Source organism: Festucalex cinctus, chromosome 1 (assembly GCF_051991245.1).
Source record: "Festucalex cinctus isolate MCC-2025b chromosome 1, RoL_Fcin_1.0, whole genome shotgun sequence".
NCBI lineage: Eukaryota > Metazoa > Chordata > Actinopteri > Syngnathiformes > Syngnathidae > Festucalex > Festucalex cinctus.
The window spans coordinates 45,778,485-45,798,658 of NC_135411.1; the positions used below are offsets into that span (position 1 = coordinate 45,778,485).

Genomic DNA, 20,174 nt, shown 5'->3' on the forward strand with positions numbered 1-20,174 from the left:
ACGTTTCACAGAGGCTCCGATACTCAGAGTTCCCGACCCTACCCGCCAGTTCGTGGTTGAGGTAGATGCCTCCAATCTGGGCGTCGGAGCCGTGCTTTCCCAAAGGAGCCAGGAGGATGGAAAAGTGCATCCCTGCGCCTTCTTGTCCCGGAAACTCTCAAAGGCCGAGCGCAACTACAGCGTAGGAGACCGAGAATTGCTGGCTGTCAAGGTCGCTTTGGAAGAGTGGAGGCACTGGCTGGAGGGCGCGGAACACCCCTTCATCATCTGGACAGACCACCGCAACCTGGAATACCTACGTCAAGCCAAAAGACTGAACCCACGACAGGCCAGGTGGTCATTATTCTTTAACAGATTCTCGTTTTCTCTGACCTACAGACCCGGAAGCAAGAATGTTAAAGCAGACGCTCTTTCGCGTATTCATGACCCGGAAACCACAGCAACCGAACCTGAACCCATCCTGCCTAGAGACTGCATTGTCGGAGCCATGTCCTGGCAGGTTGAAGAGGATGTCAAGGAGGCCCTCCAAGACACGATCGTTCCAAAGGAGTGTCCACCACGACGGCTCTACGTCCCGGAGGGTCTACGAGCACAGGTGATCAATTGGGCACACACCTCTCGTCTGTCTTGCCACCCAGGCACTCGCAGGACCCTGTTCGCCGTCGCCCGGAGATTCTGGTGGCCTTCTATGGAGACATCGGTGCAGGAATATGTCAAGGCCTGCCCAGTCTGTGCCCGAAATAAATCATCAAATCAACCCCGGATGGGTCTCCTCCAACCACTGCCGATCCCCTCAAGACCCTGGGCGGAGATTTCTATGGACTTTGTGACTGGACTTCCCACCTCACAGGGTAAAACCACGATACTTACAGTAGTCGATCGCTTTTCAAAAATGGTCCGCTTTATTCCCTTACCCAAGCTACCCTCCGCCAAGAGAACAGCCGAAATCATGATCGACCAGGTATTCAGGATCCATGGATTCCCGCGACACATTGTGTCGGACCGCGGGCCCCAGTTTGTTTCTCGTTTTTGGAAGGAGTTTTGCAGAGCCATAGGAGCCAAGGCGAACCTAACCTCAGGCTATCACCCAGAGGCCAATGGACAAGCTGAGAGGCTCAACCAGCAGCTGGAGACCGGACTTCGATGCTTGGTCTCCCAAAACCCATCCACTTGGAGCAAAAACTTGGTATGGGTCGAACTTGCACATAACTCCTTACCCACCTCTGCCACAGGAATCACGCCATTCAAATGTGTTCACGGATACGATCCACCTTACTTCGCGGACCTGGAGGAGGAAGCCTCAGTCCCCTCGGTTCTCGCCATGGTCCGCAGATGTCGCCGAATCTGGTCAGCAGCTCGACTGGCACTACAGCGTCAAGGCGACAGGGTGAAAAGAGCTGCTGACCGGAGGAGGAAGGCCGCACCCCAATACCAGCCAGGCCAAAAGGTATGGCTTTCCACAAAACACCTTCATCTCAAAGTTCCATGTCCAAAGTTGGCCCCTAGATTCGTGGGGCCGTTCCCAATTGCCAAGACCATAGGTCCTGCCGCCGTGCGCCTTCGCCTGCCTCGATCCCTCCGCGCCCACCCCACCTTCCACGTGAGTCAGGTCAAGCCAGTCCAGGACAGTTCCCTGGTCCCGCCCGAGCCTGCGCCGCCCCCTCCGGAGATGGTGGAGGGGGGCCCGGTGTATAAAGTTAAGAAATTGTTGGACGTCAGAAAGCGGGGCCGGGGACACCAATACCTGGTGGATTGGGAGGGTTACGGGCCAGAAGAGAGGCAGTGGGTGCCCGCCCGGTTCATCGTGGACCCCTCCCTCATTGACGATTTCTATGAAGAGCACCCTGACATTCCTGGGCCGTCGAGAGCCGGCCGTTGAGGGGGGGGTACTGTCACGCCGCCACCAGAGTGGCGGTTCATGCTTTTGTTTTCACAGTCAGGTTCCCGTTTTATTTTGAAAGTATTAACTCTCCTCTCACCCCAGGTCACTTACCCTTCCTGCAGCTCACTGATTACCGGTCCACGCCCATGATCACCACCACCTGTTCCCAATCAACCCGGACATAAAAGCCACCTGCATTCTCCCCTCCGTTGCCGAAGTGTCACATCTCAGTGCATGGAAGCGTCCTCACAGTCCTTGATCCACAGTCCTAGTTTGATGTCTTGCCTTGCTTTGTCTTGCGCCCTTTGTTTGCCCCTTGTTTTCCTCCCTTGTGGAGCGCCTTTAGTTGTCCCTGTTTTTGAGTGCCCTTTTTGTATCTCCAGTTTGGAGCTCTTTTTGTTCAGCCTTTTTTCCCTCTTTGAGAGGTGTTTTGAGTTTCGATATATTAAAACTGCAGCCTTGTTGGCCAACTGTCACTCTGCGTCTGAGTCCTACCTCCTCGCTTCGTGTCAGATTTATTGTTCCATAAGGTGGCTTCATATTTCTTTTGGCTGGACGGTAGGTTTATTTCATGTCTTAAATTTATGTTTCTGAAATACTTCACAATGTGCACATATTCTGTTTCATTGTGTTGGTGTCTTTTTAAAGGTTAAATATTTATATTTCAAATTGAATTATCAGCCTTTTTTTCCTGATCCTTATTTTGAATAAAAAAAAATAAAAAAAATAAAAAACAATTATAACTCTCAATAACGACTAATAAATATTTAACCTGATACATTCTTCAGTCATATCGCCCAGCCCTTTGTTCCGGTCCATTTAAATAATTGATTCAATATATAAAAATATAGAAGACATTTTTGTTGTTGTTGTTTTTTTTTAAACACATTTGTAGATACTGTAAAAATTTGTGGTGTTTTAAGATTAATGTTTACAAGCAACAAATGTCACTATAAGTTTTGAATATTGAAATGAATCGTATCGAATCGAAAATCGTATCGTTCCCAAACTTAATCGAACCGTTCTGTTCTGAAAGATAATCGTTTTTCAATCGAATCGCAACCTGTGTATCGAGATACATATCGAATCGGCCTCATGTCAGAGATTCCCACCCCTACCGTCGATGCCCACATTTTCGGTGTGTTCAGTATTTGGGGAAAACACACAGACAGAGAAGAACCATCTGTACTTAACTGGATCGACGAACGAAAACCTGCTTCAGTTGGTGCTCAGTCCGTGTATTTTTTTCGAGGGTTCACATCATACAGCACTCACCGAAAATGTGTGCATCCGTCAACAACTGAGACATGGAAGTGGCCACCTCTGAATAATGGCTCGCTTTCCTAAAGGAAATCTTCCCTCTTGACTTCACCATTCATCACATCAATCTTATGTTACGTCTAAACAGTGGTCAACTTCTTTTTACTTGTTTAAGAATGTTTATTAAATCCCTACAAAGTGCATATAAATTCTCTGATGGCAATAACTGTACCAAGGAAAAGATGAATTGTCTTCCATTATTTCTATTACCGGTAACAGAAAAATGTATTAAACCAGCCCCAGAGCACAGATTATGTTAGACTTTAATGTTCCACTGTGAATAAGTAACAGCGATTTCAGGAACTCACCAACTCTAAGCTGTTCAGTCGTCCTATGCAAAATGGTGTTTTGCTCATTGAGACTGCATGTATATGACAAATTGTGGATGTACTCTATTGTTGTGCTGCTTTGATTGGATTTCCTTCGGCATCTGAAAACTAACATCTGCCCGAGCCGGTTGTAGTGATAGATTTTAACATGCAGATCTAAGTACACAACATTAAACTCAAATCCTTCTATTACATTTTCACACTGTCGGTGGAAAGATACAGATGACCTCATTTTTAAAAGCAAACAAGAGAGACCTCTCTGTGAAAACAGCATTGCTGAGAGCGGCTTAGCTAACAAGCATCTGATTGTGCAGATTACGCGTGTACCGCTGAGGATTACTGAAATTGAAATGAACAAATTGACCTCTCACCGCTGAAATCCCAACATCAGCATCACAAAAAATGAGAATCAAAGCAGGAGTATATATGAAACAGTGGAACAAACAGCGGAAAACAAAAAGTAGAGTCAGCACTGTTGATTTAGGAAAGCAAGCCACTGAACATTTTTTTTTTTTTGTAGACTTGTCATCTTTTTATTTTTTTGAGAACACAAACACTGAAAAGAGGTCGAAATTAAATCCAAAATCTCTGCCTAGCAGGATGTCTTTTGCATTGATGTTTAGCCATGCATACATACAAGTTCTATGCCACTACGTCCTCATTAGGGGAACGGGTAACTAAAGTGTAGTATCCCTGCTGACTTGGGCAAGAGGCGGTGTACCCTCTGGACTGGTCTCAAGTCAATCACAACGGCACGCTTAATTGGACTATTTAGTCTACAAAATAAATGTGTATGCTCCACACACAAAGAGAGATGTTTCAGTAGAGATTCAAAAATGGTTCTCCTGGCTGTTTGTCAGATATACTTACCACTTTGTCACTGCTCTGTTTTGCTCCTTGCCTCATAACATCTACAGGCCCAATACATCCTCTTCTGTGTCTATTCTTAGCCTGGGGCAAACAAGTATCTGCGCTCTCTGATCACCCTGTGACATTTTCATTGTGAATCGAAGCAATTAAAATTCTCTCTCTCTCTCTCTCTCTCTCTCTCTCTCTCTCTCTCTCTCTCTCTCTCTCTCTCTTGCTCACATACACAGTGAAACATTGGGGGGAAAAAATGATGACAGTCCAAGGCCATATTTAAAATTCAATTTTCATTCTTTGTCTATCAATTACGACATGTTCTTTCCATGCGTGAAGAGCTCTTGGCTGCTTTTATCCGAAGTGTTTCTCTGATGACTGTACAATTGATGTAGGCCACAATGGATTACTCTCACTAGGCTATCCACATAAATGCTCTATAAATATAACATGAAATATTAACATACAGTTCATTGCTCATTCTCTTAATAGTGCAGTGTTGCCTCACTGAAATATGGGCGACAATATTGCATTGCTGCTCTGGATTATTACGCCACTACAAATAAGACATGCCTAACGTCAGTTTAATGAGTATGAATGTGATGAGCTTTTTAAAGGACTTAAAGGAATTACACCACGTTATTTTAAGCCCTTACAATTGTAAATTATAGGTGTATAATGATTAAGTCTTACCTTTGACACCATGGCGATGTATTTTTTTTTTGATGAAATATTAGGTGTTTTGCTGGTTATTTTTGTAACGCAGAAATAAAACGCCCGGTTCAGTAAAACCCCACTTCTGCCTGTGTGATTGCCACGCCGCCAGCGAGCTGGCTGCAGTCTGCTGTTGGAGCTCTGCGTTTGAGCACTCCTCTGAATGGCCACGCAACTTGGCCCAAGCCAATTCTTCGATAAACATTTGAAACAAAACGGCTCCTTGCCGCAAGAAATCGGGAAGGAGAGGGAAACTGCTTTGCTTCCGAGTGCTGTCAATACAGTACTTAATCAAATGAAGTCATACATGAACGCAAAGACATCACTGTAACACAGTTGCATTGATAAAAGTATCCATCCATCCATTTTCTTGACCGCTTATTCCTCACAAGGCTCGCGGGGGCTGCTGGCGCCTATCTCAGCTGGCTCTGGGCAGTAGGCGGGGGACACCCTGGACTGGTTGCCAACCAATCGCAGGCATTGATAAAAGTAATAGGCTCATTATATGTGTGGGGACTTGGGACTAGTTGTATGTTTCAATGAACTAAATGTGCAGGAATCAATGAATTGCTTGAGCTTTTTTCTTTTTACTTTACTCTTTACTTGAAAAGTACAATTCAACTCCAATAAAAATGCAATACTGTGGCTCCAAATCCAGCCGCCTCAAAACCTCAGCCCCTTCACACTACTGACTAAAATGCACATAATGTCTTCATGGGTGGGGGAGTGGGGGGGTCCTTTATTGACATAACGTAGTGAGCACTGAACATGCAAGTTGTGCAGCTGTGTCCTCATGCTACTATAAAAGAGAAACACACTGAATATTTTTGTGCATGTGCTAAATAGACCAAGAGATGTCTTTGAAGTGAAAGTACAATGTTTTTCATCACATCTTTAATAAGGTCACTGTCGTAGCTGTTGCCCTTTTGTTAGATGTGCCGAACAGCTCTCTAATCTAGATTTTTATCAGTCCTTTTTGGACATTTTATGAACCTCGACGAAGGAAATGAAGGAAATGCACATTCCCACCTTCATTTGGTTACAATGCATTATATGTATGGTTGGCATCTTGTTCAATGTACATTAACATTTGTTTTGTTCCTATTACTAGGAGGATAATGTTAACATTTTTTTCCCCAACATTAACATTCCTTACCCCAGCCGAGTAGTAGGCATAATTATAACTGCGTGTTTATTATTTTGGCTGATGAGTTGCACTGAATTCAAAATGATGCATCCAATATTTTACACATACTTTGTTTAGCTGTACAATGTTAAAGGGCAGACATTCATTAGACTCTGGTACCGGTTCTCATTAGAGTGCTCACTGTCGCCGCATCTCATCAGTGTACAGTCAATATTTATCCAGATGATGTTCATATTTGTCTTTTATTACACTGCATTCAAATGAAGTCAATTTGTTACAGAAGAAATGACAAGTATTGCATTGAGTTTATGCTTCTCCTTTCTCGATGTTGTTTCCTTAGTTGTTCGTCCACCATGGTTGTCTTGTGGCTGTCCACATGCATCCTGATCATCCTGGCTTTAGTTTCCCACCCTTGCCTAGGATGTCCCTCCGGTTGCCGCTGCTACAGTCTCACGGTGGAGTGTGGCTCTTTTGGAATCAAAGAAATCCCACAGGGTGTCCCCTCGTTCACTGAGGTCAGTCGGACAAGTTCAGTCTGTAACGAACCAAACCTCCACTAACATATCAGGCATTTCACATGAAATGATTGTGCTTGATCATTTTTGCCGTGACCATCTTGTATGTAAGCTTGAGGGAGGGGCAACTATTCATCATAACAAAGTAACCAAAGTGACCCTGCGATCATCTGAAAACAAGATCTTCACATCATGGGTTCAGGCCCCCAGAATTAAGGCACGTCATGAATATTGATGAAACCATGTCTCCAGTAACTCTTTCATTAACCTCAATCATAAAGTCTCTCATGTTGAACTTTACCTTGTGGTTCTTTTTCCGAAGTGGTGCTGATTAATTTAGATTTGTCTGACAAAATAATCTAATGATAGGTCTGGTTCCTATAGAAAAGAGATATACTGTGGAATGCAGAAGCCTTTGTCTATACTGTCATCTGCTCCTAAAAAACAAATTCAGAAGACAAAAACATATTACACTTAGTACCCTCTATAAAGCAAACCCTTATTGATTGATGTTAATTTATTTTTCCCTGTCTCCCCTACAGACTTTGTTCCTCCAGGACAATGCGATTGTGCAAATTCGTCTTCAAGATCTGACCCGACTGGGCAGCCTCCATTACCTGTACCTCCAAAATAACAGCATTTCAGCTCTGGAACCTGGAGCATTTCTCAGTCAAAGACAGCTACTTGAGCTCGCCCTCAATGGAAATCTCATCCATCTGGTCACCCCAGAGATGTTCCAGGGTCTGGAGCATCTTCGGATCCTCTACCTTGCAGGCAACCAGATCACTCGAGTCCAGGACAACACCTTCAGGGGTTTGCAGGTGGGTTTGTGAGGATATGGAGTAGCTTTCATTTGCCTGTGACCATTTGTTGACGGCTCATTTGTCTTGTGTATTGCTCACTTCTATTCACATTTGTCACTTTGTGTGCTGTCCTTGCAGCGCCTCCAGGAACTCCACTTGCAAGACAACAGCATAGAGCTGCTGGCAGACAAAGCTCTGTCTGGATTATCATCTCTGGCTCTACTGGATCTCAGTCAAAACCACCTCCACACCTTGGGAGCCTCATCACTCCAACCACTTGTCAGCCTGCAGGTGCTCCGAGTCACAGGTTCGAAAAGGAGTCATTAAGTTCAACAATGATGAAATCACAAATAACAAAATCTTGTGAAGCAGCTGCAAAAGTAACATTACTGGTTAATAATATATATTTTTTGTTGAGCCTGTGGGATTACATTTAATCAAAAAGTGACTCATAAAAAAAATGGAAGGAGGAATAGAAGCTACTGGCACGGTTTAGACATGCCAAAAGACTGCCAGCTTGGAAACAATGGCAGTTCCACAATGAGTTTATTCTGGGTGCTACCATAGCAACAGTTTAATCCAAACCACAAAGCATGTCTTCATAATAAGATCAAGTAATAAGAAAATAAAAGAATGTTGTCTTTGACAACACTTATCCTGAAGGTATCGATGGTTACATACAGCCTCCCTCATATAGCGGAAGCTCTGTTTTTCACCTCTAATCACCTTATATTTAGAAACTATGTATTTTCCATTTCAAACACTGTAATTGCCTCTTCTTATGGTCAAATATGGATTTCTATAAGTCCTTGGTAAAACAAAATGATTAGGAGTATCAGGCTTGAAGGTTCTTTGTACCAACAATCACATACGATCACTTAAGAATTGAGCGTACACATATAAAGAGATTAAGCTTTCAGTCAGATGGTGTAAGCAGTGAGTATGAAATGTCATTCAATCCAATAATAACCTTTCTGTCTTCATTCTCATCCTCCAGAAAACCCATGGCGTTGTGACTGTGCCCTCGGCTGGCTCAGGACATGGATCAGCGAGGACGGGCAGCGGCTGTTGAGCACCGCTGAGCAGCGTCGGTTAATGTGCTCGGAGCCACCTCGCCTTTCCCACCTCAGCCTGGGAGAGGTGTCTCCAAACAGCCTGGTATGCATTCCCCCTGTTGTACAACTTGAACCAAGTCATCTAACTGTAAGACTCGGGGAGAGCCTCAGAGTCTCATGTCAGGCCTCAGGGTATCCTCAGCCTCAGGTGACCTGGAAAAAATCTTCCAATGGCAAGGCCCAGTTGTCCCCGCGAGGCTTGGTTCAAGAACTGGGGCCCAATGGTGAACTCTTCCGACCTGCAGTTGGAGGAGTTGTGACGGCCCTTCCCAGCAGTGGGGGGATGAAGATTGGAGGTCTCGATGGGCTTGTGCGTGGGGCCGAGGAGGGTGGTGAGAGAGACAGCTTCGACCCAGACATGGGCAGCGGCATGCTCTTCCTCAGCAATGTGACAGTAGCACATGCTGGTCGTTATGAATGCGAGGCATGGAATCCTGGTGGCGTGGCTAGGGTTACATTTCACTTAGCGGTCAATATGTCCTCATCCTCATATTCGTCCCAATTCTGGCCTCAATTCAACACTCACTCGTCTGTTTCGTCTTCATCGAATTCCTTCTACCAGCCGAAGGTTGTGGATATTAGCCAGGAGCCACTTTATGAGCAAGAAAGCATGGATTTTAGTGCTCTTGGCCCAGCCACGCAGACGGCCATCGCTGTTGGCATCTCCTTGCTAGGACTTACTGCCATTCTTCTCTTGATTATGATCTACAGCCGTCACCAACAATACAATAAAGAAGAAGTGGGATCCTTCTGTACCAGCAAAGAAGAGAGCATCATCTATGTAAATGATTACTCTGATGGACCCACTACTTTTGCGCAGCTGGAGGAGTACAGCGACGACCACGGCCATGAGATGTACGTGCTTAACCGTGCAAAGCCAGTTGGGTCTGCTTCGGTGAGATGTCCCATGATTGGAGGCTATGTCCAACAAAAGAGCATGAAAGAAGCTTTCCTGGATCATCAAGTGATTCAGACCTTGTCCAGGTCAGGAGGAATGGAGGTTAGGAGGAATCCAGGAGATGGCGGCGAGGGGCCATTAGCCACGGACCCAGAGGAGGTATTCCTCAGTCAGAGTCTCCTTTTTGGATCACAGCTTGCTTATGAAATCCACTGCTAAGGGGTTTTACATGAGTTTGCAAAACAATGTGTTGCTTTATCTAAGCTACTAAAAGAGACCAACTTGCAATGATTGAAAGTATCACATTGAGTGGATATTTTTCAACAGCAAAAGTGAGAACATATCATTTTATTATAATTGTGTGACAATGGATCGGTCAAACATTTACCAATTCCACCATTTGATCTCTGAATCGACCCTTTTAAAAGATGAACAGCGAGGTGTATCGATGACAGTTACACAGTAAATTCTGGAGGGTAAATTTGACTCAAGAGTGGGGCTAAATAGACTCAGTTAGAAAGTAGGCTAATATTTACACTTGGAAGAGCGTAAAATAAAGAATTGAAATTAAAAAGTCACTCAAGGGTTGAGGAAGGAACTCACGAGCTTCAACTTGGGGTATTGCCACACTACCACCTGAGCTACCCCTCCCGCCCCTCCCACTATTTGCTTATATCCAAGAAGAGACCAAAAACATCATGTTTGGTCTCTTGTAGTTACGAAGATTCCAGCTGACACGAGCGAGCTACTACCACACAGCAGGAGCTGCGTGACTCTGGGACGAGATTGACTGTCTCCCAAGCTGAATGTTGTGAGTTTGTTCCTGAACCCTTGAGTGACTTTTATTTTTTTAAATTCATTATTTTACTCTTTTCCAAGTGTAAATATTACTCTAAAACTGAGTCTATTTGGTCCCACTCTAAATAGAGTCAAATTTACTCTACAGAATTTACTGTACGGTATTTGACTATACTCAGTCAGTTCATTGTGTGTAAATATGATGGCAGACCATTTTGTTGTCCTTGATGTAATTGTCATTTTACCAATTAACATGTCTTTTTTTATTCAAGTTGTAACAACACATTTCCATTGTGTGCAATTGAAGTGAATTAATTCCACTGACATTTGTCTGTAACAACCAATTTACTGTAGTGTGATGTGAACAGGTCACAGTGCTCTGCAGTTTCTAAATATTAAAATAAGCTTTAAAGGATACAGTGAGTTGTGCTTCTGTCTTTTCTTGTTTCTCACAATTTCTTGCTCTTGAACTGTATGATATAAAATCACCACCTCTACTCATGAACTACAGTAATCATGTGTCTTTAAAGTGAACTTGTGAATAAGGAGTAGTGTTGCTTGGCTTCAGAATGTATTTAGTATGCCTTGTACTTAAATAACTCAGACTTGTAAGCAAAATGTTTTTTGCACTGTTAATAATATGGGAGTACAAGTGAAATCACTCTAGCGGCAAATCCATGATGGGTGGGCCACAGGAACCGTTTGACTGACATTTAAATTCTGCTGTTATTTCAAAGGGCACTGCTTGCGGGGATTGTATAACTGTAGCTACACATCAGCAAGCAATGTTAGTGACATTGACTACAGAGAGTATGTAAAAAAATAAATAAATAAATAAAAGAAGAAAGAAAGAAAGAAAGTCCAGCAGACTACGGTAAAGTGTAGTAAATACTGAAAGTATATCCTGTAATATGGTGTACCGTTTACAGGATATACTCTTCCCTCTGTGATGTCAATGTGTGTCCACCAAAGCCCTGCTTGGAATGGTTGTCATGGATGCAATGGATTTATTTGATCCAGATAAACACACTGTTGCTGCTGTCTCTTTCATTGTGGCTCGACGGGGAGGGAAAACGAAATAATCCTGCATTAATCAAAATAGTCTTTTACCCTTTTTTTGTTCCCATCCTACACACCATTCAGAAGACTATGTTCTATTTTGATTGTCACTGTCAGAGTGATATTAATATTAAAACTTAAAAATCAATCATCATCAATATCATACTTTAATAATGGTATTATAATATTTCACTTCATCATATCAGTGTCTAACATTGATTATTCCTTTCATATATCTAAAGTGCACAAATATGTGGTACCTATCGCAGCGAGCTATGATAGATTCATAGACCCCCCCCCCCCCCCGATCGATCGCCTGGCAGTCAATATTCACCAAGCGCATTTAGAGGCAGCCAATCATTCACAATGTAACAGTCGTGTGGGTAATGTAACACTGAACTTGGTGTTCGCAACTCCCACCGCAAGATAAAGCAGATGGCACAGGGACAATAGTGGCACAGAGCAATCTTGCCCATATTTGGCACTGGCTGCTAAGCGACCAGGAAGTAGCCTGGTGCCTTCTCCTGCTGGACTGGATATAAAGAGGGTTGCAATTTGGAAATATGTATGTGTCAATGTAACATTTATATAATATTTTATTTTGTTTGACGTTTTTTTTTTTTTTTTCTCCTTCGGACACATTTCCACCACTTCAACCAACCTGGTAGTTGCAAAGTAGTGGATATCACACTCTATTACTGTGCCTCTTTTGCCATGTCAAGGTACATCTGTCTTGTGTCCCAGAGGTCAAGACACTGGGACACCACATTAATTATTGATTTTTCCATTTTTTTTTCTTTCTTTCTTTTCTCTGCTGTTTGCACCCTGTAGCTCTGCCAAAAACTCACGCCGTCAACGTCTCTCCTATTGGATGCGACGAAATGCAGTGGCAGTGGTGGGTGTACAAATGGGGGCAGTGCCCCTGCAACACTAAGTTTTTCATTTGTTTTCCTTTTTGAAGAAAACGAACATGCAGGAAATTAGTTTTTGGGTAACTTTAAATAACAGAATGACGATGAAATAAGAACACACACAAAAAAAAAAACTTTCCAACACAAACAACTCATCTCTTTTTTTTTTAAGAATTGACTTGCCTTCATTTTTTTTTCTTGATGTGCTTTTGAGCTTTGAGGGGGTTCGGGGCTGGGGGGATTGCTTTATCAGAGGCTGTTTCAATTAAACTTATGTCCTTTTACTGTAAAGGTTACAGATAGATCACGTTCATGATGGAAGGTTTGCAAATGATTTATAATGGGTTCATCTTTTTATACCACAACTTTTATATTTTATATCAATGGTACATTCAAGCCAAGGTTTCGCATGGCCAATGTTAGCCAATCGTTGTGACTAGGTGCCGGAACGCGTCTCTGTCATGGGCGAGCAGCAGAAGAGCCACCTGGGATAACCAGGTAAGCATGGGATGGCCTCGGGGATGACGCCAGCTGCAAGGCGGTGGGCAAGAAGAGTCAGTGAGGAGCTGTCTGGCCGGGACCGAGTCCTCCAGGCAGGCCACATGGGCAAGCAGCTGTAGCTGCCGCCTCCTGATGATGGTCGAGACGGATGTGGGGCTACCAGCCCTGCCGTAGACATCGGCATTGCTAATAAAGTGGTAGCAACGGATACCAAGGATGCTGCACAGGCGGCACCCTATGGAACGTGAGAATGTCGAGACGGCGTTCGGCAGCTACCAACAGCGTCAAGGTTTCGCTGGCGTAGAGGAGAACGGGAATAATGAGAGCATTAAGGAGACATAGTTTAGTGTATAATGGTGATATACTTTTGAGGGATTCCAATGAAGCAGGAGCCAAAGAGCTTCACGGTCAAGCGAGTGCTTCAGATCAATGTATTCAGCAAGGAGAGGCTGTTGGTATGCTCTCTCTCCTCTGCTCGACTAGGATCCAAACAGCGAGGATGTAGTCTGCTGTTGATCGTTTGGGTGTGAAGCCGGCTTGTTGTGGCCGGCGCTTAGAGACCAGGTATGGCAGTAGACATTTGACGATCACTGATGTTACGACTTTGGGAGAGACGGACAGGAGGGTGATGCGGTGATAGCTAGCAAGGTTTCTCTTGTCTCCCTTGTTCTTATAGAAAGAGACTACAATGCCGGTCCTCCACTCTTTTGGGACATTGCCGCTGCCTATTCTTTCTGCTTTTGTCGTAATATGTAAAATGTTGAATGCTATTGTGTTTATATTCTAAAATAATGTAAAATAATCTTGTTAAGGGGGTAAGATACTTATTACATGTATTTATTGATTGAAAAGGAAAGAGTGTTTTTGAATGTGCCCATCTGACAAAACCCCTGCATCCAGTCAGGCCCTGTTATTCAAACTGGTCTAAAAACTAGTGCTGTCTGGCAATTAAAAATTTTAATCTAACTAATTACAGGATTTTTTTGATTAATTAATCTGTTTTAATCTCATATCTTCTAAAGGTCCCCAAATAAAGAATTTGAATTCTAGGACATTACAAAATTGTAGCGCATGACTAATCATTTGAATACACCAAGAGGAGAAGATTTGAGATCTAGTGTGATTGATAAATGAAATGCAAAAGAAAATGTTTAAGCACATCAATGATTAGGCCAGGCGTTATTTTAAAAGAGAACCTAAACTTCAATGAGGTTCAAAAAAATTTGAACAAAGTTGAATCTAAACTTCCACAAGATGAGGTTCAGTGTATGGTTGGCATGAGATGAACTGATAATAGCTGTGGTGGGTTTTGAGCTAAACTAACAAACGGAAGGAAAAGTTAAAGGTTAGAAGGAGAGGTTAACAAAAATCTAAAGCTACAATAGGGGCTGCAGTATCAACTCCTCAAATCAAACGCCCACCCCAAACTAGGTTACAGGATTACCTGCGAGTGAACAGTCTTAAATAATAAGTCAGGAAGGAGCTGCTTCCGTGATGCGAAAATTCTTTTATTTTTATTTATTTTAATTTTTTTTCAAATCACTACATTCTTGTTAATAGTCCCGTCTTAGTTCTTTTTATAAATAAACTTGTCATTTAATCACTAAGCACTACCAGATAGCTAGATAGCTAGCTAGCTAGCTAGCTAGATAGATAGATAGATAGATAGATAGATAGATAGATAGATAGATAGATAGATAGTACTTTAAACTTTAATAATCCCAGTTGCTCTAGCTGACACAGTGCACATTAAAAAAAAATACATGGGTAAAATACAGTGCATATATGACTAAAAAGACTGCACGATGCTCATTTGCCCTCCTCTCCTCTGTGTCATGTTGTACAGTCTTATTGCCCTGCGGCATCTTTCAGACTTGCGGTAGCTGTCAAGTCTTCTCTGTAGTAGCCTATAGTTTTTTATTTGCCATTGTGAGCTAGCTTGTATCCGGAGCCAAATCTCTGTGCTGAATGGAAGTTACCAAGCGGTATCAACTACGGAAGTCCAGCGGCGCAACCCCACAGGTCCTGGCGACGTGAAAGATGCACATTGAAATGAATATAACCGTCAAAATTACAGCCCTGGGAGATCTAGGTCCAAAGTAGGGCTGGGCGATATGGCCAAAAAATAAAATCTCATTTTTTTTTTTTTCTGTCATGCTGGACAATTACGATTTTAATCGATTTTAATCAAAAGTTTAAAAAAAACAAACAAAAACATTTAAACAAGGTTTGATTTATTCAAAAAGAAATCTTATGCAAAATGTTCAGACAATAACGTACACTGATTTTGAATCAGTTTTAACGTAAATTTAACATCCATAGCTTGTGCAAATAAATATATCTTTTGCATAACTTAAATGCCACATAGCTGGGCAAAAAAAAGCTACTCGCAACTTTTGCTCAACTTAAATGCCATACATAGCTAATGCAAAAAAAAAAAAAAGAAAAAAAAAAAGCTACTTATAGCTTTTGCGTAACCTAAATGCCACATACTTTGTATTAAAAAAAAAAGCTACACATAGCCTTTTGCTCAACTTAAATGCCACATACATAGCTTGTACAAAAAAAAAAAGGTACTCATAGCTTTTGCACAACTAATATGTTACATATATAGCTTGTGCAAAAAAAAAAAAGCTACTCATTGCTTTTACACAACTTAAATGCCACAAGTAAGTAGTTCTAATAATTGTAAACAGGTATTTTAGGTCCGTGTAGCTTGCTGCCCCCTAGTGTCTATTTCGAGGCCTCTGACAGACAATGATCTGAGAGCCACCTTCGGACATTTCTCTCCGAAGGTCCTCTTATAGAGCCAAATTGGCTACACAGATGTGTAGCGATTTCACTAGACGTCATGCCGTTATTTTTCATTTCCATTATCAAGTTGTGATAGCTATCTAAAGCCATGTTTGGAAGTCCCGAAGAATAGGCGCCAACAGTGTTGTTTCAAGTGTTAATATTTCTTACCATTCACAAATCCTTGTGCGCTCTCCGCCGTGTTGAAACTTGAAAAGTTCACGCAGCCGGAAACTCGGGTATGAAAATAAATTCCCAGTTCTCCAGTAGAAAATACGACATGAGGGGACGTTCATGTGCAATTGTCTACTCGGCATGTCCTATTTACCATAATTACGATACCGCATGAAGGTAACAACTCTTCGTCTTCTGCAGCAGACATAATGTGCGAGAGTGGCAGCTTAGCGTTAGCAAACAGGCGCTGATGGAGGGCTCCGGTGGAGGTGTGGAACCTAATGTCACTTGCCTTGTGTTACTTTCGGTGCCGGTTGGCGTGGGTTTGCTTCGCCGCCTAGGAGACCATGTAGGTTTGTGTGTGTGTGTGTGTGCCTGTGTGTGTGTTCTTGTACATACTACATTGTGAGGACCAAAATACGTCTTTATCCAACAGAATGAGGACATTTTGGTGAAGTGAGGACATTTTGGCCGGTCCTCACTTCTCAAGACCTCTTTTTGAAGGTCAAGACTTGGTTTTAGAGTTTAGGTTTGAATTGGGTTATGGTTGGGTTTAGGGTAAGGGTTGGGGTTAGGCAATCATTTTTGATGGTTGGGGTTAGGGTAAGGGTTTAGGAAATGCATTATGTCAATGGATGTCCTCACAAAGATATATGTACAAGGATGTGTGTGTGGGGGGGGGGGTTACAGGCGGTAATGTGTGAAATGCCTGCACGGCTGTCGCGGGGTCCTGTGCGCCTTCTGATGACGTCTGATACTGCAGCTTCGCTATAGTAGGGTTACATCATCAGCAAGCGCGCCAGCCACCAAACAAAGGACCCCAAAACAATGAGTGTAAGCAGACGCGAGCCGGAAGGGATGCGTATTTGTTTATAAGCACCTCGATTTCACGATTTACCTCATTTTTACATCGTGGTGCTTTAAATGGACGAATTAATCGAATTAATTCGATTTATCGCCCAGCCCTAGGTCCAAGTAAGTTTGCTTCGCTCTCCAGTGCTGCACTCGAGGCCATGGCTGCTGTTGTTACTGCTCTAGTGGTACATGACTAAAGACTACAGCTATGGGTCCCTCAATGGGACAAATTTCAATTATTTTCGCCTTGACTTGCCACTCACAATCAATTACAATCAACAAACTACTGCACGTAATTAATTAATATAGATTACCGCGTTAAACTGAAGCCTTGCTAAAAAAAAAAAAAAAAAACACTGTCAAGATTATGTCATCACAGCATGCTAAAGGATCATATAGATCAGGGGTCACCAAATGGTAGAGACCCTTTCATCTGGACCTCCAAGAATATGTACTGGGGGGAATATATTCAGTTTTACCGATAGACGATTTTTGAATAGGTGCGCGTGAGGGCAGCTATACTTGAGCCGGGGTCATTTGGCAGAGCCAGGGTCCGGTAAGCTAGCAAACTTTTGTTTTGTTTTTCAGGGTGCACACATTTTCACGACAAACGTGATTAAGTATGGCGTTGTCAAAAAAAAACTGACACTGAAAAGTGAATGGATTGAGGTATAGGCTTTAATTTTATCGGCATCGAGCACTTCGAGCTCCGTGTAGCCTACGAGTACTCACCACGCGTGGAGTGGATTTTGGGCGCAACACCAAAATCCTTTTACTGACTGCGGAATGGTCGAGGAATGTTAGGAAGCATTGACAGACACGCTATTTGAAGAGAAAGGAGAGCAACTTAAGGTCCGTCAAATTCCCTTGTCATCCAAAACAACGAGCATGGCTGCTCTCGGAGGATGTGCACCACCAGATATCAAACTGATGTAAGTGAATTCTCTCAGCTTTTGGTGGATGTCCGATTCTATCACAGGCCTCGACACTATGACCAATTTACCCGCAAATGCGGGCAACTGCGCTGCGGAGGCCAATTTCAAAATAAAACCCATCCAAGTAATACATTGTAGTGATCAGAACATAATTCACCCACAGAACGTTGGGACGAAGGGGGAGTTTGTTGGGATGAAAGGATGAAAGGATGAAAGGATAAAAGAACAAAATGTTGGTAGGTCTGTGAGCCTCGCACAGAGGGAGTTGTTGTTGCTGTTAAACGATGAGAAGCTGATATCAATAAACCGCCGGTCTTTGGCTCCGGACTTCAACACTCCGCCTCCGACTCCCGTCACTGCTCGCTACATTGGTGACCCCGACATTCGCCTCGTTGACGTTTCCGAGGCTGAGAATTTGATCGAATTGAGCGACATGGCGAACTCCGCTGATCTCAAGTTACCGGAGTTTTGGGAGTCGGCCGCGGCGACGTGGTTTGTACAAGCTGAAGCTCAGTTTGCCATCCGTGGAATTACGGACGATTCCACGCGCTACTACCACGTCGAGGCCGCGCTCGGGAGCTCCACGGCGGCCAGAGCTACGGCGCTAGCGAACACTACCATCTCCGAGCCACGTGCTCTGGCGGAAGAAGCCGACCGCTTTTTCCTGGCCACCCAGCGGCACAACCACGAGGTCTTGGCCTCTGCACGCGCCTTCCCGGTCCCGGCGGCCGCAACGGCACCTCATAAGGTACGCGCTGCCGTGGATGGCCGATCGGCCCCTGGCTTATGCTATTTTCACGCACGTTTTGGGTACCAAGGCGAAGAGGTGCCGCGCCCCTTGCTCCTTTGTTGCGTCGGGAAACGGCGACGCCTCCACTCAGTTGCAGCTGTGAGTGGGGGCGCAGAGTGCCGGCTGCTGTTTGTCGTGGACACCCTCTCCAGACTCGAGTTCCTCTGTGGCTCCGGCGCCCGCAGAAGCGTGTTGCCTGCCTCGGCTGAAGATGCTGCCGGGGGCACTCACGGCCCGCACCTGTCAGCGGCCAACGATGCACCGATCCGGACCTACGGCACTACGACAGAATGTGTCTTTGGTGTGCCCTCCAGCCAATACCTCGGCCACCTCATCAACGAGGACGGCGCCACCCCGCTCCCGGCAAAAGTGGAAGCTGTTGCCGCTTTTCCTCGACCCCGGACGGCCCAGGGTCTTCGGGAGTTCCTCGGGATGGTGACTTTTTGCCACAGGTTCATCCGCCTCTTCCACTTCATCCTGGAGGGCCGTGAGTTCACGGTCTTCGTCGATCACATGCCGCTCGCCTTCTCCATGTCGAAGTTGTCCGAGCCGTGGTCCGCGCGGCAACAGCGACAGTTGCCGTTCATATCTGGATACACCACGGACATCCGACATATCGCTGGCAAGGATGACGTGGTCGCGGATTGTCTGTCCAGGGCAGCCGTCAACACGATACAGCTGGGCCTCGACTTTTCCCGGATGTCGGCCGACCAGGCTTCCGACCGTGACACCCAGTCGCTTCGGGGCTCCGACACCGGGTTGCAAGTTAAACCGGCTCATGTTGACCTGGCCGGACCCTTGGACGTGCCCCGCGCCCCCCGCCGCGGCCGCCCCCCTGGGCTGCGCCTTGTGGACCGTGTGGGGTCCCTTCCAGTTGTTCCTGCATCCCCGCCAGTTGGTGCGCGGGTCTGTTCTGGTGTTTCTGCTGTGTCCCTCCCGCCCTCGCTCCCTGGGTCCTGTACCCGCAGGGGTCCGGCAGTTGCCGCCCCGTCATCCGGAGTTTGATTGTGGGTGAATTCTGGGGGGGCTTGTGTAGTGATCAGAACATAATTCACCCACAGAACGTTGGGACGAAGGGGGAGTTTGTTGGGATGAAAGGATGAAAGGATAAAAGAACAAAATGTTGGTAGGTCTGTGAGCCTCGCACAGAGGGAGTTGTTGTTGCTGTTAAACGATGAGAAGCTGATATCAATAAACCGCCGGTCTTTGGCTCCGGACTTCAACACTCTGCCTCCGACTCCCGTCACTGCTCGCTACAACATTACCATTGATGCAATTGCCTTATTTGTATTTTGAAATTGACTCACACAGCGCCTGGAAAGCATCGCGGCTCAAGGCAGCTAGCTTGACTCGTCCTCATGCGACTGTCGACTTCCAACATCAACACAACGCCACTTCAAAATTATATTGCCAATTATGGACGATAAGACAGTTAATTAGTCTGTCAGTTGTATGATAAGGCGCAAGTCTCCAGCATTAGCAAGTACTAGCCACTAATGGGAGCGTAAACAGCGAGCCGAAATGCAGTTGCATTCAAATACAGTCGGACATTTCAAACTCAGATAGAAAAAAAAGTCAATCAATGCATTTACCGTTTGTTATTGCAAATATCTAAATAATGTGAGCTTTCTATCAATCTAGAAAGGCTGGCATACATGAAGAAGAATGATGGTGTGAAATCACTGTTTGTTTACTTATTGAATTACAATCAATGGTCCAACTAGTGTTCACTTCTGTTTACAATACCTAATCATCTACTTGGCTTCCATCCTCC

General features: G+C 44.4%; 1 protein-coding gene across 1 annotated transcript in view; it reads left to right on the forward strand.

Moving 5' to 3' along the window:
- The window catches only part of LOC144031172 (leucine-rich repeat-containing protein 24-like), a 32,655-nt gene extending 21,858 nt beyond the window's left edge, over positions 1-10,797 (forward strand). Inside the window, exons 2-5 of the mRNA XM_077538032.1 lie at positions 6,594-6,768; positions 7,311-7,589; positions 7,710-7,878; positions 8,569-10,797. Of these exons, the coding sequence (XP_077394158.1) occupies positions 6,607-6,768; positions 7,311-7,589; positions 7,710-7,878; positions 8,569-9,803 (1,845 nt within the window). The 5' untranslated portion in view covers positions 6,594-6,606 and the 3' untranslated portion in view covers positions 9,804-10,797. The remainder of the gene's footprint in view (positions 1-6,593; positions 6,769-7,310; positions 7,590-7,709; positions 7,879-8,568) is intronic.
- Positions 10,798-20,174: the final 9,377 nt, after the last annotated feature.